Below are 23,009 nucleotides of genomic sequence, written 5' to 3' on the forward strand. Positions count from 1 at the left end.
TTTGTAGAAATAAGGATTCTGCAATTTAACATGTGACTAAAATGTATAAATAACACTAAGTTATAATCAGAAAATAGAGATATACTAAAACCTTTATTATCTCACCTTTTTGTTCGAACACTTGAATTTGAAGACTGTTTCTCAAACACTTTCAGACCTGTCAATATAAACAAATGACCCTTTTTTTTCTTGACACAGATTAAACAATTCACAAGGAGTAGCATCCTATCCAAACTCTACACCAAGTTAAAATATTTGTTGCAAGAATTATTTTATGTTTTTGGAGGGGTAAAATTATTTTGCTTGTCCAATTGAAGGATGTCAGTGAAAGGAACGAAATATTTTCTGATTTTATGAAGCAGCATTAGCAAACACACTTCCAAGTCAGACGATACAGATACTCAAGAAGCTGACTAAAATTCTAGACTTTCATTCCCCCTAAAAATCAGACAGTTTTCTGAGTTGTTACAATAATATTTAAATCAAAGTGTCCCAAGATGTTTTACAGGAGCATAATAAAATAAAATTTAGGATCAAGCTACATCAAGGTGTTATGAGGAAAATTGGCCAGAAGCTTGTTCAAAGACAGGAGTATTAAACAGTGCCAGTATCTAAAGTAGAGACAGAGAGAGAGAGTGAGCAAAATTTAGGGAGGAAATTCCAGAGCTTAGTGCCTGGGCCATGAAGGTACAACCACTGAGGGAAGGAGTTAAAATTGGGGATGTTCAAGGGGGTAGGATTTGATAAATATTTGGGTGGATTTTGCAGCTAGTGGAATTTGCAGAGGTAAGGAAGGGTGAGGTCACAGAGGGATTGAAAACAAGGGAAGGAAAGTTTTAAAATAAGTAGTATTTGGTAGGGAGACAGCCTCTGTCTTTCTTTAAAGGATTCCACGGGATTTATCTTGACATGGCCAGGGAGTAAAAAATAATGATTGCGACAGGCATGATTGCCAGCTCTCCAAAAACTAAGGAAAGCATCTGGGGATGGTCAATGTTACTACTCAGAGAAACAGGATTCAGGAATATGCTGAGAACAACAATGCACTGTTTCCTAAAAGGGCCACAATTCCATTGAGTGAGAGATAGATAAAAGGAGAATGTCATTTCTGTAGTTACGGAACGAAAGAACATTGATCAGTAAGCAAATTTGCCACAAAATTAAGAATAAATTTCAGAGAAAAAAATCTGAAGCAACAGATTGATAATTTAAGTAAGTAATAACATTAAAAATTGCCAAATTGAAGGACTAACTAATGAGACCTTTTATTTGCTTTTTTCAGTTGAGAAGCAGAGCTAGAGAAAGGGTCACCAGGGAAGGTGGTGAAAACCAGGGCTAAGCTAAGAGATGGGATTAGCTAATTGGGACTTATTTCATTTCTGGTGGTGCACCTTCCAAGCTGGGTTGTAAGCAGGGGTCCTAAGTGGGTTTAGAGGGATATGGGCCAACCACAGACAAATGGGACTAGTTTTAGTTTGGGAAACCTGGTCGGCATGGACGAGTCAGACTGAAGGGGCTGTTTTTGTGCTGTATGACTATGTTTGTTATTTGAGATATCTGCTGCTAATGAACCACAGTGCCTTATGGATGTGGACATGTTGAATTGGTAGATCTGTTTTAAATCTATCCCATTTTGCAGTGTGAGTTCAGCACTAAACTGCAGAGGGTATCCCCCCGCATGAAGACAGTATTTCATCTCCACAAGACTGTGCACTGGTCACTCCTATCATGGACAGATGTTTCTGTAACAGGTATTACTCACAAGTTTCCCATCAAAGTTGATCTTTTCCCTCTTTTTGTGTTTTGCTGATTTTTAAAATTTTGCCTTTCTTCTGGCTTACCACTTATCTTTGCCCATTTTAGGACTTATTTTTGTTTCAGTTTGATGCTATCATTAATTTCCCTGGTTAACCATGGCTGGCTTGTCCCTTTCCTCAAATCTTTCTTTCTCACTGGGATATGGCTTGTGTTGCAAGCCATAACTATTTTCTTCAACATCTGCTTTTTTCCTTAACCATCTTTGCTGCTAAACTCTTTTTCCAGTCCACTCCAGCTAGCTTCATAATTACCTTTACTTAAGATTAGCATTGTTGTTTCTGACTGAAGTTCCTCCTTCTCGAACTGAATGCTAAATTCTACCATGGTCACAATTTCATTAGGGATCTTTTATTCTGACATCATTTATGAAAGCTGCCTCACAGTACCAGGGACCCAGGCTCAATTCCACCCTCAGGCGACTGTCTGTGTGGAGTTTGCACATGCTCCCCGTGTCTGCATGGGTTTCCTCTGAGTGCTCCGTTTCTTCCCACAACCCAAAGATGTGCACGTTAGGTTGATTGGGTCATGCTAATTTGCCTGTAGTGTCCAGAGATGTGTACGTTAGGTGGATTAGACATAGGAAATGCCAGGTTACAGGGAAACAGTAGGGGAATGGGTCTGGTTGGGATGCTCTTTGGAGGGGCGGTGTGGACTCATTGGGCCAAATGGCCTGTTTCCACACTGTAGGGATTCTATGATTACAAATCACCAAATCCAAAAATGCCTAATCCCTGGTTACATCCACAACACGTTATTCTAGGAAACCATCCCAAGCACACACTACAAATTCTTCCTCGTAGCTACTTCTGCCTATCCCAGCTTAGATGAAGTTTAAAGTCATCCACGATTAATGTATTGCCTGTTGTATTCCCAACTGTTTACCACTGTGTCACCACCTCTAGTGGTCCAGCCTGTTGAGGACTTACCCAGGGATGGTGGTTATGGTGTCTGAACTTTGGATGTAAGGTATGATTCTGTATGAATGTCAGCCTGTTGCTTGATTGACAGTTTTTCCAATTTTAGCATAAGTCACCAGATGTTAGTAAGAAAAACGTGGCAGAAACAATAGCGCTGGATGTGTTGTTGTTGCTTCTGGTGCCTGGTTTGATGCTCATTGTCTATTAGTTGTCATTCATTTTGATTTTTCTGTTGTAGTTTGGTACAACTATGCGGCTTGCTAGGTCATTCGAGCGGACAGTTAAGAATGATCCACATTATTTTGGGTCTGGGGTCACCAGGCATGACTGCTGATTTCCTGTCCTAAAAGATATTAATGAACCAGATGGGTTCTTATGACAATTAATGATAATTTTTTGGTTATTCTTACCAGGACCAGCTTTTAACTATAAAATGTTTATTAATTAATTGTACTTAAATTCCATCAGCTTCTGTGGTGGGTTTTGAACCCTTGCCTCTGCAATATTAGCCTAAACCTCTGGATTACTAATCCAGTGATGTTACCAGCTCACTCATTAATAAAGTAATTCCACTTTAACAACTACATGCACCTGATGTGGATCAAAGCAGGACAAAAGCAATCTAACAGTTTCAATCCCTACTGAGATAGATGATTAGCATTTACACAGCAAGGGAAATTACAATTGTCCTCTGTGCTCCTGAGGTAGGCAGTAAAAAAACACAGCCAGGCACACAATCCTGAAGGTGATCTATTGTAATCATGTAGCAAGCATGTACAAATATCTGGATATCAATTGCAGGTAGATTGGACTGGCCGTTTTCCATGATCTCACCTCAGTGGTTCACTTAGATGATGGGATGCCATCACATTTCAGGATGAATCTGCACTTTAAGAACAGGGAATACAACACCTCAAAAACATCCAAGATTAAACAGCAACACAAAAATTGAACACCGGAAAAATGACTGCTCACCCATTTCATTTGAATTGCATTCTGTGATATGAGAGTGTGTTGGTCTTTCAGCTAGTTCTTGTATAACCCCTTGATTTAGACAAATGTCAACATGCTTGTTGAACAATGAGAGATCAGTTGTTTCTTGGTTAATGTTGCAAATTGGACAAACTAGTCCAGCTGGTTCCTTTAAGTGAACAGTAGGCCTTTCCTGTGATGATCTGGTATTATTTAGTAACTGGTTTGACTGTTGCTGTTCAGTTGTCTGTATTAACTGGTCATATTGTACAAATGAGGGTTGATTTAATATGCCACCACTTGATTCTTGCAGACTAGATCTCTTCTCTTTTTGTGTTGTGTTAGCAGATTTACTTGATAATTTATTGTTCAGTGAATGGCTGCAGTCTGAAAATTCCTCTTCCAACATATCTTCTTCATTAGTGAATGCCAAGAATTTTGCTGCACTATTAGGATTTGTAAGTATTGCTTTAATATTCGTCTGGTCACCAAAATGCCCAATACAGCATGTACTACTGTTGGTTGAAGATTCCCAGATAATGCTGTTATTTCCAGTTTCTCTTTGCAAATATGTTTCTGAACATCCCTGATTTAACTGGTCACTTTTTAGATTGATGACTGCATTTTTCAAATCATTATCCAAGCCAGATGCTGTCTTCATATTTATAGAACTTGTTTTTGGTTCTCTTATTGTCTCTGCAATTTCAAGAGGCCTAGTTACACATAGACATTCATCAACATGCTTGTTAAATACCCCTAAAGCTGATATGCCCTGCTTTTTGAAACATGTTGGACAATTACTAGTAACGTTTAATTTTGGGTCCAGACCGCTGCCCTCACAATCAGTGCCTGCAGGGATTGCTCCTGCAGGTTTGTACCTTCCTTGTTGCTTCTTTGCAAGAACCTGGTTGAAGAAGGATTGTTGATTGCTTTGTTGCCACTTTTTACTGAAAACACTCTCTTCTTTGGGTACTTCTGAAAGTTCTGCTTGGTCCTTGACAACTATGCTATCAGACATAGTGGTGCTCTCAGATTTTCCAGTACACAAAAATTTGGTGATGCTTTTCTGGCCAGATTTTTTTTCTTCTTGTTGTACAAACCCAGACACTCGCACACCTGTACAGGGGGAACAGAAGGGAGAAATAATAACCCATTAATAGCACAACAGCAACAAATCACTAAATTTACCATGATAATCAAAATGGGAAATATTCAAAGACAAAATACCCTTGGGAGCACATGAAAGACTGAAAACTGGCTTGCATATAACTTACAAAGAATATAAAATATAATAGTCTGATTAAACATAGCTAACAGTGAACCCGCACAACATATTGGTTTACTGTTTATTCAACAGCCAAGCCAAGAAGTCTGGGAACTTCCAATTAAAGACTAACCCATTCCAGACAGGAGAAACAAAAACAATAGAGCAGTCGTTCAAATCACTTTGAAGCTGATGCTTAAAAAATAAGTCGCTGCTGCTTACCCTCACAATCAGTGAATCATTCATGGCCTCAGTGAATCCAAAATAAAGGAGAATTAATACAACATTTGTCTGTTCTACAAATTCAAAAACGAGGTTCTTAATATCTGTTTGAAAAGTCACATCAAACACCCTTCCCCCATTGTTTTCTACAAAAAAATTCAAATGAGTTCTGTTATTCCTTACACTTTTCACTGGAACTATCATCAAGATCACAATCTATGCAATTCGTCATATGTACCTACAACAGAGCAACCATTCTTGCTGTCTGATGAATTAATTTATCGGAATGATACAGACATTTCCCGCTATGATCTTGATTGTTTTTGTAAGCGATAAAGCAGAACTGGGTAAAGAACAGCTGTTTCCTTTTTCCTACTCATCGTCAATATATTTTCCATGTTTTGGCTGTGCTCTTTGAAATCTGAAGCGAGTCAACCAGTATATCTTCTCTCTTTGCAGATATGGATTGATCTGCTTTTTACTTCCAATATTTTCTGCACCTATTACAAATATGCAGTTGTTTTTTCCTTTTTATTTGTGACCCTTCTTAACTTCTTAGACAGTAAAACTATGCAACCTCTAGAAATTCGACATTTTTCTCTGCTTTAGTGCCAAAGCACAACTCTGTGCACATTTTATCCTCTCCATTATAGAACAGTATGGAATTGCCTGTGATCCAATTTAAAAAAGACCATTTGCTATTTACAATCTCCTTTTGTCATCTCTTGAAAGTGGATAAACCGTCAGTTTCATCAGGATTAATAACGTGTTACAGGGAATATATTCATTTATTATTCTGGCTGCACATTACCCATAAGTCTCAGTCTCAGTGGCCGAGGATGCACGCTATTAATCTCTGTCTTCAGCAATTCACGTGCCACTGCAAAAATTTCTTCCTCTTTGGAAACTGGTGCTGGAACTGTGCAGGCTCTGGTCTTCACTTCGAAGTTTACATTCTTCAATTTTAGAGTTACTGTTTTCCCCTATGATTTTAAAAGAAGAATTATTTTATAGACAGAACGTTCCATTAAACGTCCAGCAGACTCACAGATTTTGTTTTTTTTTGTGAATTACACAATAGCCCATTTAAACAATATCATGATAGCAAGACTTCAAATACATTTTGGTCAGTACAAAGAGAAAAAGCTTCAAAAAGGCAAAAGCAGCACCTTTAGTCCTTCCTTTTGAAGATCTTCTTCGAGATCATGACAAAGGTCACGACATAAGCTGTACTGCTCTGCTGCTTTACTCATTTCGTGGAATGTCCTAAAATTCAAAAATAAAATTGCATAATCTAGTTTCTAAGATCAAAAATATACTATGTGCAAGATAGTTTGATAGTAGTGCATACACTAACACTATGCCTTTTAAAAGATGTCCCTAAAATACAATTTACCCAATTCGGTAGAATATATCATAAAAAAAATTATTGTGCTTGTGCATATTAAAATATTTCATTATTTGCTGATGGAAATACTACTGCTGTAAATATCTTCCTAGTTTGTTTTAGAAGCTGTGAACTATGCTGGTGGGTTTTTGTGCTAATCCTTTAAAGATGCCCTGACATGGAGACAGATTTCCTTGCTTTCAACTCTGCCTTATTTTCATCTCCTAAAAAAAAAGCCAAATTTTAAGCCTCCATGCTCTACTACAACAACCACATTATTCTCCCCCTGAAAATATGCATTTTCCACAAGACTGTTATAATTTTTAAAAGTTCAACCCTAAAAACACACAACAGCTAACTAAAACATACTATTTTATGGAGATAAATCAACCCTCAGTCTCCTGAACTCTTTCTTGACATTCAACCATCCACCATAATATTCTCTAAAGTTACTGTAGCCTTTGGCTTCTTGTGCAATATAAAGTTCTGGAACAAATATGGGCAAAACAAGGTTGTTGACTTGCTCGCCGAGCTGGCTTGTTTTGTTCAGACATTTTGTCGCCATGCTGGGTGGTATCATCAGTGAGGCCTCTGATGAAACGATGTTGTTCTACTCCGCTTGGAATTTATACTGTCTGGTCCGTTATGGTGAGTACTGTCATTTCCAGTTTTGTTGTGTATGGGTTTGTATATGGGGTCCAATTCTATATGTTTGTTGAATGCATTATGGGTTGAGAACCATGCCTCTAGGAATTCCCGTGCGTGTCTACGTTTGGCTTGGACTACCATGGTTACCTTGTCCCAGTTAAATTGATGGCCTTCATTGTCCAAGTGTACAGATATTAAGGAAAGCTCGTCGTGTTGTTTTGCAGCAAAACAGCCTGAGCCACAAATCTTCGCTAAAACATTAATGCACAAAGTAATCCCAACCAGCACCTATTAAAATCTCTGTATCTGTGCTCACAATTCTGTTGTAACAAGTTGAAAAACAGTGCAATGCCCAAATGTATTGTCTGCCCCTAAGATGAGATGCAAATTCCAATTGCTCATTAGATGCCAAGTTTGCTTTATTCCATCTCATCAACACTGCCTGCTTTCACTGCTGCTGACACTCTGCTTTTGTTGCCTCCTGTTATGAAGGTTCATAACATATTGTTACTTGAGAACTTGGGTTCTAAAGTGGAAGGTAAATGGATTTTAACTTTTCCACTTCTGCAAAGATCTGACTTTCTTTTTAAAATGGTCAGAGCGGCACAGTGACTCAGTGGTTAGCACTCCTGACTCACAGCACTAGGGACCTGGGTTCGATTCCACCCTCGGGTGACTGTCTGTGTGGAGTTTGCACATTCTCCCTGTGTCTGTGTGGGTTTCCTCCCAGTGCTCTGGTTCCCTCCCACAGTCCAAAGATGTGCAGGCCAGGTGGATTGGCCATACTAAATTGCCCATAGTGTCCACGGATGTGCAGGCTAGATGGATTAGGTATGGGAAATGCAGGATTACAGGGATAGGGTAGGAGAGGTAGGTCTGGGTGGGCTGCTATTCAGAGGGTCGGTGTGGACTCGATGGGCTGAATGGCCTGCTTCCACACTGTAGAGATTCTATGATTCTATTCTACCATTGAGCTCAAAACAGGATTTACAAGTAGTCATCTGATTTCAGCTAAATCATCAGCATGCTACCTGAGGAGATATTTGCTCTGGTATTTGCTAACTTCAGTCTTACAACTGCCCGAATGGGAGTCAAAAGCAAGGAAAATGTTCATGCAGGGATAAGAGGCCCATAAAAACAGAGGTGCTGTTATTGGTAGCCTTCAAGCAGTCAGGGCTGGAAAGCTTTGAGCTCAGCAGAAGTCCTGAGATGCTAGAGGTCAATGAGAAGAAAACTTCAGTAGCAGAAGGCTATTGGTGTGTCAGAGAGGAAGACAAGGCTGTTGAAGATATGAGTTTAGGGTATGTTAAGAAACAATGAATTGAATTAACAGTTTGCTTTAAGAGTTGCATGGAGAGACACTAACTGAAGAAAATAGCATCTAGAACATGAACAGAATTTTACTGAAATTGAACCAATTATAAACATGCCTGCTGAGCATAAAGTTTTAGCATTAAGATAGGGGTGTCCATAAGGGTATTACTAAATGTATCATTCTTTCTGATATTTGCACTGGAATCATTCCAACAGTTCTTATCGAGTGTAATTTGGTTTATGTTTTCATATCATTTGTAATAAATCTCTGTATTCTTTCATTAAAAGATCAGAAACCCACAACACCAGGTTATAGTCCAACAGGTTTATTTGAAAAAACAAGCTTTCAGAGCCTCAGTCCTTCTTCAGGTGTTAGAGAGAGAGGTAGTATCAAACACACAATTTATAAGTAAAAGATCAAAGGGTCACACCACTGATGAGGATATATTAAGCAACCCTAAGATACTGTTAAATCTTTAATCAGTTAGAAGGCTTTAATTGATTAATATGTATTTGTAAATCCCCAAATTCCTTTCAAGGCACTGTCCTGAGAGAACTAATGGTTTTATCAGTTAAAAGGACATTGACATTCTCTTACGGATATGTTACCTCCAAGGTAAATAAAAGTAAAATATAATTACTGTCTATCAAGTTTTACATCAGGGATCAGACTTGTCCACTATTTCCATCAGTTGGGATCACAACACTTCCAAACTCCACTTCAAGATTTTTTCTTGCTGGTTTCTCAAGATACTTGGTTCAACTTAGGCAAAGCCCTGCCACCCACATTCTAACTTATAATGTTCCATCAACTGTAGTCTGTTGGTAACTTCCGGCGGCTCTTCATTACCCTGAAGGACTGAACTCAAATACTTCATCCTCATTTAAAAATTCTTAAAAGGCCTCACTTCACCCTACTGTCTCAACTCTTCCAGCTTTATATCCCGGCAAGTCCCATAAAAATGTTATCTGCCTTTCTCTGCTAAACTATTAGTAGTAAAGACTTCAATAACCTCAACCTTACTTTTTGGAATGTGGTTCATACACAAAACAGTTGTGAATTACTGCAAAAGACTTACCTTTCTGTGCTCATACTCTTCCGATCACCATCTCTACAACCAAAAAAGATGGAACATTATTAACAACAATTTTATTTTGTCTTGTATAAAGTCAACATTCGGAGTTGTTTTAAAGAGGAGTTTGAACCAAGTGAACTGGAGGCATTTCGCACGGAAGTGCATCTCACTTTTTAGGATGTCAATCAAGAAAACCTTTGTAGCCAATTGTGTTTACTTTAGGTTTAAGTTCCACAATCGATCAAATTACAATTTCTGATGACAAGGTGAAAGCATAGTTCCTATATATTATCAAACCTAAATATTCCTATCCCCTATGCAGATTTTTGCTGTTTTCCTCATTTTTTGTTGAGAAAATTGTTTGTTTGATTTTCTCCATCCATTATTTTCCCATTGGTGATGAGCAGAAAAATCGGTTCCCAGATCTGTCTACAAGGTCCTAAACTAATTATAACTGACAAAAATCATTCAGCACCTTAGTTTATCCAGAGAAATCTTAACGACAACCAATCCAATTACTTGATCAGTATTTGATGGCTCAGTCTCTAATTTACCTCTTCCTCGTGAGGATGTAACATGACTTCACTCAGCATCTCATATTGACGTGATGGAGACTGAGAAGTTAGCATACACCCCATTTCCCAGATGACCAAAAACCTATCTCACTCAACCCTGAATACTTTCAATATCCAGCCTTTATTGCTGTCTGGAGCAATGACTTTCACAGACTAACAGCTTGAGAGGAAAAAAGCTCTCTTCACCTGCTTCTAAAATTGCAGACCTCTTATTTTAAAACTGTGCCCCATATTCTAATTTAGCCAGGGAAAGATGTTTCAATAAGAACACCTTTCATTCTCTAAACTGCAACAACTATAGGCTTTGTATCCCAGGAATCGACACAGTCTAAATTATTTCGAATGCAAATATATCCCTCCGAAATAAGGAGGCCAAAACAGTATTCAGCACTACATGTGTGGTCTCACAATGTTCCTTGTGGCTATGATATTCCATCCTCATTGCAATAAACAGTAATATTTCATGTTTTTTTTATTTACTTGCTGTATCTGCATGCTAACTTGTTTTCTGCTCCTTCTTCTTAGACAATCTCTCCAACCCCCAGATAACTTACACTCACTCTGGAGTTGTAGGCCCTGAGATAACTTAACAGTCCAATGCTAGATCTACATGCCCTGCCCCAGGTGGTGCTTGTAGAAGTCAGTGGATGGGACACTCAGAATTTTGTATTCTCCTTTTGTTGTTGGTGTTTGGCGTCTACTTGGGCCTTCGGAGATGCTAAAGATTGTTTTGGCCAAACCCCAAGCAGGTTTCCCCAGTTCATTACGATTCCAGATAGGATATCTGTTGGGCGGAATGACTAAATGAATCACTCAATACTCTGAATCCACTTGCAGTATCCCAGAGTTCATTGATGGTATGCCAGTGGGAAGAAAACCTCTGGGGATCCAGAAGCTTCTTCACTGGACAAAGGAAACAGTCAGCCTTAGCATTTACAAACTAATTTCAAAGCGATCATGTCATTGATTAGATGTGTATGTAATCAATCAGGTCAATCATGTGACAGCATAATCAAAGAACAGTTAAGTCTTGCCATGATCTCATGATGTTAACCAAACACCCTCATCACTTATCCTTGGGCTTTCACAATGCATCTTCTTCAACCTCATTCCAATCCTGCTGACTTCCTAACCTGTTATTCATTCCTAAATTAAAACCGAAAGAACCGTGGATGCTGTAAATCAGGAACAAAAACAGAAGTTGCTGCAAAAGCTCAGCAGGTCTGGCAGCATCTGTGAAGAAAAAATCACAGTTAACATTTCAGGTCCGGCGATCTTTTCTGAGGACCAGACCCGAAACGTTAGCTCTAAGTTTTTCTTCAAAGATGCTGCCAGACCTGCTGATCTTTTCCAGCAACTTCTGTTTTTGTTCCTGTTATTCGTTCCTCCCTGCTAACAGACTCAAAGTTTCTCCCAACTGTCTAAGGTTGTCTGTCCAGAGAAATTCAGTTAAATATTTAATGTTTGTTACATTTAAAATTCCATTATTTATAAATGTATGTGCATATGTACATAACGTTACAATCACCTAAAGGATCCTAACTAACGTGAGTCAAGCTTTTCCCCTTCTATCCCATATTAACGAGCAAACTTTAGTTTAGCTTAAAGAGGGGCTTCAATCAGTGTTTCCAACAATGTCCCTCATCAAAACTGACTGTGTAAACAGCGGCTACATTTTTTGCTGCTTCTTAATAAGATCCCATTGTGTAATTTTTATGAAAATATTTTATCTTGTCTGGTTGTTATGAGTATGAAGGCCACAATTCTGACTGTGTAAATTGCTGCGTCAGCAACCAATCTTCTTCGGCCATTTTTATGTCAACTAAAACCAGGGCAGCCACTTTATATCAACTAAGAACCACGGGCAACCCCAACACTTATAAAGGGAAGGCAACAATAAGAGTGCCGATAATGAGGGAAATGTTTATGTCTGGGGAGGAATGTAATGTGACTGATATAAAATTTCAGAATGACAGTAATCTCCTTATTTAAATTTATTTCTCACAGTTTTTATTTCATTTTTGCCTTAACAATACCCCCACATTGGTAATCTCCAAGGTGAGGAGGGTGCACTGGCTCCCTTTCCTTTTTCACGCACCCACTCGGCTGGTTGCAGCAAAGTAATTTAGAAAGGATTTCTTCCAAATAGATACCTTTCTCCCAGATCCAAATTTGCTTACATCTTTAAAGGAGCTAATTTAATCAGGCTTTCTTGAATTAACAAAATTAGATTAGTAATAACTAAGAGTGTGAAGAAATACTAATCCAACACACATACACAGATTAGAAATAAGGGGCAAGTTCAAAAAGACAGTTTTAAAAAACATATCAATCTCTGAAGACCATAGAGCTGAACATGTAGCCTTTACATAGTGGAGGTTACTGATTGTATTGACATAGGTAGGTGAGCAGTCAGCTTCATGAACCTTAGTTTCTGGATTGGTTGAGATTCAGTAGATTTGATGCATTTTAACAGTGATTGAATTCCAGTGTTCAGGGTGAGACAGAATCCTTTACTGTCCTGTTTCCTTTTAAATTGGCTTGCAGCAGAGAGACTTTAACTGCAACACAGAGTAACTAGGGTATAGTTCTTCAACTATGGTCTCTATAGGACATCACACACTAAACCCGCCTGGTTCACGTGATAGCACACACCTGTACAGTTGAAACTGGCTTTTTAACCCCTGTCCTTGTGTTACGAATTGACGGAGTAGTGATAGGATTCAAGAGGCAATCCAATGGAATGGGTGGAAATGTGACAGATGAAATTTAATTTAGAGAAGTATGAAGTGATATACCTTGGTAGGAAGAAATTCTGGGCACTGCACTTTAGGAAGGATGTGAATACTTTAAAGAGAATACAGGAGAGGTTTAGGTAAAGAGAAGGAGAAGCAACTGCAACAATCTTCAGTCAGAAGTGCCAAGTTGCTGATCCATCTCCGCCTCCAGAGGTCTCCAGTATCACAGATGCCAGACTCTCCACGAGAAATCAAGGAATAGTTAGAGGCACTGGATAACTGGATGCTGCAAATATTATGGGACCTGATAATAATCCAGCAATAGGAGCAAAGATCAGTACTCCAAATCTGCCACAACACTGGCAAAGCTGTTCCAGGACAGCACTTTCATCTGCATAACAGTGTGGAAAATTGCCTGGGTATAGCGCAGGACAAATGCAACCTAGCCAGTTACTGCCCCATCAGTCTATTCTTGATCCTCAGTAAATTGAGGGAAGATGTCATCAACAGTGCTATCAAGCAGAACTTGTTCAACAGTAACCTGCTCACTGACGCCCAGTTTTGGTTCTGCCAGGGCTGCACAGCTCCTGACCTTATTACAGCCTTGGTTCAAACATAGACAAAAGAGCTGAATTCCAGAGGGACGTGAGAATGATAATCCTTGATTTCAAGGAGCCTGAACAAAACTGGAATCAAGGGGAATCAGGGGAACACCTCTCCTCTGGTTGGAGTTATACCTGGCACATAAGAGGATAGTTGTGGTAGTAGGAGGTCAGTCATGCTAACTCCAGATCATTTCCACATGAGATCCTCAGAATAGTGTCCGAGGCACAACATCTTCAGCTGCTTCATCAATGACGTTCCCTCCATCAAACAGTCAGAAGAGGGGATGTTTGCCAATGTTTGTACAATATTCAGCACCATTCATGATTCCTCTGTTACTGAAGCTGGATACATCCAATACCTGGACAATATCTAAGCTTGGGCTGAAAAGTGGCAACATTTGCAGCACACAAATGCCAGGCAGTGACCATCACCAATAAGAGATCTACCTGCCTCCTCTTGACATTCAATAGCATTACTATTTCTGAATCCCCTTTGATCAGAAACTCAACTACACAGACAAACCACATACATACATGGGCTATAACAGCAGGTCAGAGGACAGGAATACTGCAGTAGGTAACTTACCTCCTGACTCCTCTAACCCACCTTCTACAAGGCCTTCTACATCTTGTAGGCCTTGTACATACCTTCTACATCAGGAGTGTGATGGAATACTCCCCACTACCTGGGTAAGTGCAGCTGTTCCTTCACTGTCGCTGAGTCAATTCCTGGAATTCCCTCTTTAATGGCATTCAGGGTCTATGCACAGCATATGGACTTCAGCAGTTCAAGACAGCAGGTCACCAGTACCTTCTCAAGGGCAATTTGGGACTGGCATTACATGCTGGGTCAGCCAGCACTGCCCACATCCCCCAAGTGAATTAACAAAAATGGTTCCAGTGATAAGGTATTTGAGTTACACGGACAGACTGGAGAACTTGGGGTTACTCTCCTCAAAGAGGGTTGAGAGGAGATTTGATACAGGTGTTCAAAATCATGAGCGGTCTAGATAAAGAAGGCAGAACATATAGAACATAGAACATTACAGCGCAGTACAGGCCTTTCGGCCCTCGATGTTGCGCCGACCTGTGAAACTAATCTGAAGCCCATCTAACCTAAACTATTCCATTATCATCCATACGTTTATCCAATGACCATTTAAATGCCCTTAAAGTTGGCGAGTCTACTACTTTTGCAGGCAGGGCATTCCACGCCCTTACTACTCTCTGAGTAAAGAACCTACCTCTGACATCTGTCCTATAACTATCACCCCTCGTGCTAGCCATCACCATCCAAGGAAAAAGGCTCTCACTGTCCACCCTATCTAATCCTCTGATCATCTTGTATGTCTCTATTAAGTCACCTCTTAACCTTCTTCTCTCTAATGAAAACAGCCTCAAGTCCCTCAGCCTTTCCTCATAAGACCTTCCCTCCATACCAGGCAACATCCTGGTAAATCTCCTCTGCACCCTTTCCAATGCTTCCACATCCTTCCTATAATGCGGTGACCAGAACTGTACGCAATACTCCAAGTGTGGCCGCACCGGAGTTTTGTACAGCTGCAACATGACCTCATGGCTCCGAAACTCAATCCCTCTACCAATAAAACCTAACATACCGTACGCCTTCTTAACAACGCTATCAACCTGGGTGGCAACTTTCAGTGATCTATGCACATGGACACTGAGATCTCTCTGCTCATCCACACTACCAAGAATCTTATCATTAGCCCAGTACTCTGTATTCCTGTTACTCCTTCCAAAGTGAATCACCTCACACTTTTCCGCATTAAACTCCATTTGCCACCTCTCAGCCCAGCTCTGCAGCTTATCTATGTCCCTCTGTAACCTGCAACATCCTTCCGCACTATCCATAACTCCACCGACTTTGGTGTCATCCGCAAATTTACTAACTCATCCTTCTACGCCCTCATCCAGGTCATTTATAAAAATGACAAACAGCAGTGGCCCAAAAACAGATCCTTGAGGTACACCACTAGTAACTGAACTCCAGGATGAACATTTCCCATCAACCACCACCCTCTGTCTTCTTACAACTAGCTAATTTCTGATCCAAACTGCTAAATCACCCTCAATCCCATACCTCTGTATTTTCTGCAATAGCCTACCGTGGGGAACCTTATCAAACGCTTTACTAAAATCCATATACACCACATCAACCGCTTTACCCTCATCCACCTGTTTGGTCACCTTCTCAAAGAACTCAATAAGGTTTGTGAGGCACAACCTACCCTTCACAAAACCGTGTTGACTATCCCTAATCAAATTATTCCTTTCTAGATGATTATAAATCCTATCTCTTATAATCCTTTCCAACACTTTACCCACAACCGAAGTAAGGCTCACTGGTCTACAATTACCAGGGTTGTCTCTACTCCCCTTCTTGAACAAGGGGACAACATTTGCTCGTCTCCACTCTTCTGGCACTATTCCTGTAGACAATGACGACATAAAGATCAAAGCCAAAGGCTCTGCAATCTCCTCTCTAGCTTCCCAGAGAATCCTAGGATAAATCCCATCCGGCCCAGGGGACTTATCTATTTTCACACCTTCCAGAATTGCTAACACCTCCTCCTTATGAACCTCAATCCCGTTTAGTCTAATAGACTGTATCTCAGTATTCTCCTCGACAACATTGTCGTTTTCCTGTGTGAATACTGACGAAAAATATTTATTTAGCGCTTCTCCTATCTCTTCGGACTCCACGCACAACTTCCCACTACTGTCCTTGACCGGCCCTAATCTTACTCTGGTCATTCTTTTATTCCTGACATACCTATAGAAAGCTTTAGGGTTTTCCTTGATCCTACCTGCTAAAGACTTCTCATGTCCCCTCCTGGCTCTTCTTAGCAAATGGAAATAAGACTTAGGAGCAACAGTTAGCCATTCGCCCTTTCAACCTGCTCTGCTATTCCAAAACAACATGGCTAATTTGATTATGGTACAATACCTACCTATGGGCCTCCCATTACCTTCGACTCCCTTGTTTATCAAAAATCTAATAAACTCAGTTTTGTATAAATTCAACGACCCAAAATCCACTATCTTGTGTGGAAGAGAATTCCGCAGATTAACAACCTCCAGAGAAATTGCCTCATCTCTGTCTCAAAATGAAGATCCTTTATTTTTAAATTCTGTCCCCTATGTGTCTCAAATAGAAATATCCACACTGTATGCACCATATCAAATCCCCTCAGCATCTTATGTGTTTCAATAAGACCATATCTCATTGACCTAAACTCCAAAAGCATCATCTGTCCTACATAACATAAGCACTTCATCCCAGGAATTAATGGAGTCAACAGTCTCAGAACTGCCTAAAACAAATATATTCCTTGTTAAGAAAGGAACCAAAACTGTACATAGTGCTCCAGTTGTCTCACTATGATCTCTGCAGCTACTTCCCTACACTTTACATTCTAATCATGATTCATGCACCAGTACTCCCAGATCCCTCTACCACTACTCTCCTTCAATTTAAATAATATACTGTTCTGTTATTCTTACTGCCAAAATGGATAAATTCATATTTTCCCATATGATACTCCACCTGTAAAACCTTTGTCCAGACACAACTTATGTATATCTTTTTGTATTTTCTTTACCACCTTTCAACAATATGCTGACTTTCATCTATCTTGGTGTCATCAGTAAATTTAGCTAACATACATTTTGTCCTTTCATCCAAGTCATTGATTTGGATTATAAATAGTTGAAGCCCCAACATTGTCCCTGTGGAAGTCTAACAATTGCTGCTTGAGAACTGGGAAAAAAATACTTCTCCCAACTCTCTGGTTTTAAAACGATCTTTTATCAATGTTAAGGTTATCCTTACACCTGTGCTCTTGTATTGTGAAGGAATATGGCAAGTTATTAAATATCCTTTGGAAATCCAAGTACACCACATCTACAGATTTCTCTTTATCCACCTTTTCTATTATTTCCTCAGGAAGTCTAATAATTCTTTTTTATCTTTTGTGTTCCTGCTGAATGAGTGAGTCTCATCCATCACATGGTGTATTGTAATGTCACTGAACTAATAATCCAGAGATTCAGGCTAATGCTCGAAGGACACAGATTCAAATCCCACATGGCAGCTGGCGAAATCCGAACTGAATCAGTAAATCTGGGATTGGAAATTATTCATCAATAATGATGTCATGAAATAATCACGGATTGTTGTAAAAACCCAACTGGTTCACTAATATCCTTTAGCAAAGGAAATCTGATGTCCTAATCTAGTTTGGCCTACATGCAACTCCAGACCCTGAATCATTCCCTGACATGGCCCAGCAAGCCACTCAGTTCACAGGCTATAATGGGCATAGGCAACAAATACTGACCTTGACAGCTCATGAAAGGATTCAAATAATGTTCTGAATACACCAATTTTCAAGGCTACCTTTACCAATCTGATTCTTCAAACCTACATCTTACATGCCCCACTTACTTCTAAACTCAGTATAACTACCGTTAGGGAGTCCAAATACCACATTCTGAAGTGACACTTTACCTTTCCTATTTCTTAATTCTATGCAAATTGACTCCATATATTATTCTTTCAAGTTAAAGTCACTTCTCACTGATGTGTTAATGCCATTCTTAATTAGTAGAGCCACTACAAAATTCTTTCCTAGTTTTCTGTCTTTTCAAAATTTCACATGTGCTTCAGCATTCAGGTCCCAGCCCGGTTGACCCTGAAACTATGTTTCTGTAATAGCCATCAGGTCATGCTAATACTACATTTGCATTCTCTTCTCAATTTGAATGGCTCTCTGTACAATGGGCACCGTTGTCAGTTTGCTCACCACCTTACTGCCTCCATTCTCAGATATACACTAAAAGATAGAGAGACTCTGTTGGTGATGAAATAGTCAAATGCCAGATACAAGATGATGGACAAAAGAATTAAATGGAAACAAAAAGGGAGAACATTTTTATACAATGAGTGCTTGGGTTCTGGAATACACAACCCGACAGTAGTGGGCAGACAGATTCAACAAGGATTTTTGAAAGCGAATTGAATGAGCAACTGGAACATAAAGAAAATTGCTGGGCTCCAGGCAAAGGATAGCATGTAAATATGTCAAGAGATTAACTACAAGCCATGTTTTTATAATCACTGGGACACGGCTCTTCAATATATTCAATCATCACAAGGTCTGTGATCTTCAGTTGGTTTGAGGTGTATATAATAGTTTTCTTTAAAGCATTTATAACAGTGTTTTTACCTTTCAAGGTGATTCTCACTCAGACCAAGAGAGATCTGTAAGAAATGATTCGAGGAGCTCTCAGGGAAAAGGATGGAAAGCAAGGCCCCCTGCTGGTACAGTTGTGTGCATGTAGTAATTCCTAATGCATTCAGCATCTTTTCTGTCACTTTTCCTATACCAGGTACCTACAGATAAAAGTACCAAACAAGTTTATTTATATATTTCTAATATTACAACGACTACATGTATTCATACAGCTTTTGCAGTCAAAGACATATTTTGTCAGAGCTTTACATTTTACACGCATCATGATAATTCACAAGTAGTATCAAGTGAAGGGAAAACATTTATACTATGTGAGAGATGAGTGCTGATTTGTTGGCAAGCAGGTTCTGATTTGTAGAAATGTTGCTACAAAGAACGCACTGGTTAGATAAATAGTGAGTGTTAACTGCCAAGCTTCAATTAAATTTTAAACAAGCCAACATGATTCTGGTTGGTAAGACATTGCCCTGTGAAATGAACCAGATGAAGTTTGCCACCTATTTTGTTGCATTGAAACAGGTTTAATGTTTGCACATGGTCTTTCTGTCTGTAAAGAATGATCATTCCAAAACGAGATGTTCTCAGTTGAGTGGCCATTGTAGGTCAGTGGAGCACAGGGTCACATGAATTAGAATTCAGACAGCAGATTTTTGGATGAACTCAAGTTTTGGATAATATAATTACAATACAATCCTTGATATGAGCATATTAGACAGTGTATCTACTTTTTTAAAAAATGAATTTCTTTCCCTAAAATCCTCTGAAGTGTCCGAAATTCTGATATAAAAGTATAACTAAAATTATTCGAAATGGCATTATTGTCTCTTACAATTAAGAGACTGCAAGATAAATACTGACAGATAGCCAAGTCATTCTGACAACTTACCAAATTTTAATAATAAATAAGACTTGGCATTCACCAACAGAAGCAGAACAAAGGACTTAAGTGATTACCTTAATCTAATAAAACATGTTGCTATTTTTCCATCGAAATTATAATCTTCTATTTTCTACAAAATTTCATGCTTTCTTCATTTGAAAGGTACAGTTGTCTAGTTGGGTGACTTCTTTTTCTGTTATAAGTTATTAAACTGCAGGGGGCATTGTAGACCAACACTATCCTATTGTCATGTCAATGGCCACAGAACCACACAATAGATTGGCAACCCCCTCTGCTGATTTTTCCTTTTGTTATTCCATGCGTGATCACAGTGTCCCTGTAACGCCATAAACTCTAGCTGTCTTAAACACAGCTTCTGGTCAGAGCGTAATTAGAATAGACTGAAATTAAAAAATATTGGTACGGATTTCAATTTTTCGAGTCCCAGTCCCAAAGCACACACTGCCAATTACACAAACAGTGTTTTACATTTGTGCAAGTTCTACAGTTTATGCTTTGTTTTTCAATGAGATATCTATGTAACCCCTTTCTTCTCCCCCTACTATGTTTCAGAAAAATGTCAAACCAAGTGGACTACAAAAGTTTCGTGAGTTATTGCGGAAAGTTTTCTTTATGTCTTACCTAACACACATCCTTCACAAGCAAAGTTAAATTAACTGGTGCAGAGCTGTTTTGTTGCTCCATTTGCCTTAATACCTTCTGAAGTGCCTTGCGGCATGTTCCGATTTAAAGGTATTATTTAAATACAAGTTGTGATACGTAAAGGTAACAGACCATAGGGCTGCTCTCTCATTAAAGAGAGAAGACTGGTGGTGTTTTAACCAGAGGGTCATCTTGCCTCAGGCAAGGGGTCAGGTTGAGAATGAGATTCCTTTAACCTCAGCCAGTGTGGGAATTGAAGCCATGCTGTTGGCATCAGTCTGCATCACAAACCAAATGCCTAGCCAAATCAGTCTATCTGAGCGAGTCCGATAACACCCACATCCCATTAAAGAATAAAGAAAAAAGATCTGAACAGGTGAGATAACAAGGTGTAGAGCTGGATGAACACAGCAGGCCAAGCAGCATCAGAGGAGCAGGAACGCTGACGTTTCAGGCCTGGACCCTTCTTCAGAAAAATTACTACTAGATCTGAACAGGTGTTTGTTTAAAAAAAATTAAGTTCCTAATATAAAATGTATTAACTGATACAATCTTCCTTGTTAGTGTTCTTTACAAAAGTAATATACTAGTTGTCCTACATTTGAAAGGCACCATATCGACATAGGTTCTTTCATTCCTTTACCCTTCAATCTTTTCTCTTTCAAAGATGTCCCAACCTGCCTCATAAAAGTTATGACAAAGTGATTTCAACTTTGTTGATTTGAATTTATGTCCTGTATTTACAGACTCAACCAAAAGTGGAAACAGTTTGTCCCTAATTAGGCTCGAAAGTTCATCCACTTTACTAACACCTTCCACCCCAATCTTAAATTTACACTGGCCCCATTCCCCACCTCTTCCTCCATTAAATCGATGACTGTATTGGCGCCGCCTCATGCTCCCATGAGGAGCTCGAACAGTTCATCCACTTTACTAACACCTTCCACCCCAACCTTAAGTTCACCTGGACCATCTCCGATACCTCTCTCTCCTTCCTGGACCTCTGTGTTTCCATCTCTGGTAACCACCTGGAAACTGATATCTATTTCAAGCCCACCGACTCCCACAGCTACCTACAATACACCTCCTCTCACCCACCTTCCTCAAGAATGCCATCCCCTATTCCCAATTCCTTCATCTCCACCGTATCTACTACCGAGATGAGACATTCCAGTCCCGGACATCTCAGATGTCCTCGTTTTTCAAGGACCGCAACGTCCCCTCCACAGTGGTCGAAAACACCCTCGCCCGCATCTCTCGCATTTCCCGCAACTCATTCCTCACATCCCCTCTCTGCAATAACAACAAAGACAGAATCCCCCTCATCCTCACGTACCACCCCACCAACCTCCGGATTCAACGCATCATCCTCCGCCACTTCCGCCACCTGCAATCTGACCCCACTACCAACAACATTTTTCCCTCCCCACCCTTATCTGCCTTCCGGAGGGACCACTCTCTCCATGACTCCCTCGTTCGCTCCACACTCCCCTCCAGCTCCACCACACCCGGCACTTTTCCCTGCAACCGCAGGAAAAACTACACCTGCCCCTACACCTCTCCCGTCACCCCCATCCCATGCCCCAAGAAAACCTTCCACATTAAACAGATGTTCACCTGCACACCTGCTAATGTGGTATATTGTATCCGCTGTTCCCGATGTGGCCTGCTCTACATCGGGGAAACCAAGCGGAGGCTTAGAGACTGCTTTGTGGAACACCTACGCTTGGTTCGTGACAAACAACTGCAACTCCCAGTCACGAACCACTTCAACTCCCCCTCCCACTCCTTGGACGACATGTCCATCCTGGGCCCCCTCCAGTGCCACAACAATGCCACCCGAAGGCTGGCGGAACAGCACCTTATATTCCGCTTGGGAGCCCTGCAGTCCAATGGTCTCAATGTGAACTTAACAAGCTTCAAAATCTCCCCTCCCCCAACCTCATCCCAAAACCAACCCAGCTCGTTCCCGACCCCTTGACCTGTCCGTCTTTTCTCCCACCTATCCGCTCCTCCCACCTCACTGACCAAATCCCACTCCCACCTCCTACCTACTAGCCTCATCCCTGCCTCTTTGACCTGTCCATCGTCCCTCAACTGACCAATCCCCATCCTAACTCCCTACCTACACTCACCTTTACTGGTTCCATCCCCGCCTCCTTTACCTGTCCGTCTTCTCTCCACCTATCTGCTCTTTTATCCACCTTCCATCATCACCTCCTCCCCCTCTCTATTTATTCCAGAGTCCCCTTCCCCTCCCCCATTTCGGAAGAAGGGTCCAGACCCGAATCGTCAGCTTTCCTGCTCCTCTGATGCTGCTTGGCCTGCTGTGTTCATCCAGCTTTACACCTTGTTATCTCAGATTCTCCAGCATCGGCAGTTCTTACTATCTCAAAATATTTTGTAGCTGTTTTTAAAATGTCTCCATCTAAACTCCTCTTATTCTTCTGCGTTCCGATGGAAAATCATAGTTTCTCTCATCCCTCTTCCTAACTTAAGGTCCTTATTCAATTTTATTCAATCTTATTCAATTTTCATGCTAAACTACAACATGAAAGGTACCATGTAGGCAGCCTTTTGTGAGAAAACTGCGTGCGGTCCACCCAACAGAAAGAAAATTGAAGAGACTGCACACTGAAAAAGGGTGAGGA

At 40.2% G+C, this 23,009-nt stretch overlaps 1 protein-coding gene across 4 annotated transcripts in view; it reads right to left on the reverse strand.

The window, feature by feature from the left end:
- The window catches only part of polk (polymerase (DNA directed) kappa), a 71,559-nt gene that overhangs the window by 1,826 nt on the left and 46,724 nt on the right, over positions 1-23,009 (reverse strand). For all 4 annotated transcript variants that reach the window (XM_048621227.1, XM_048621233.1, XM_048621239.1 and 1 more), the window contains 6 exons: positions 18,789-18,955; positions 9,622-9,654; positions 6,363-6,459; positions 6,005-6,176; positions 3,711-4,823; positions 106-157 (listed from right to left, as the gene is read on the reverse strand). In XM_048621227.1, the coding sequence (XP_048477184.1) occupies positions 106-157; positions 3,711-4,823; positions 6,005-6,176; positions 6,363-6,459; positions 9,622-9,654; positions 18,789-18,955 (1,634 nt within the window). The remainder of the gene's footprint in view (positions 1-105; positions 158-3,710; positions 4,824-6,004; positions 6,177-6,362; positions 6,460-9,621; positions 9,655-18,788; positions 18,956-23,009) is intronic.

The sequence above is a fragment of the Rhincodon typus genome, chromosome 3 (genome assembly GCF_021869965.1).
Source record: "Rhincodon typus isolate 14 chromosome 3, sRhiTyp1.1, whole genome shotgun sequence".
NCBI lineage: Eukaryota > Metazoa > Chordata > Chondrichthyes > Orectolobiformes > Rhincodontidae > Rhincodon > Rhincodon typus.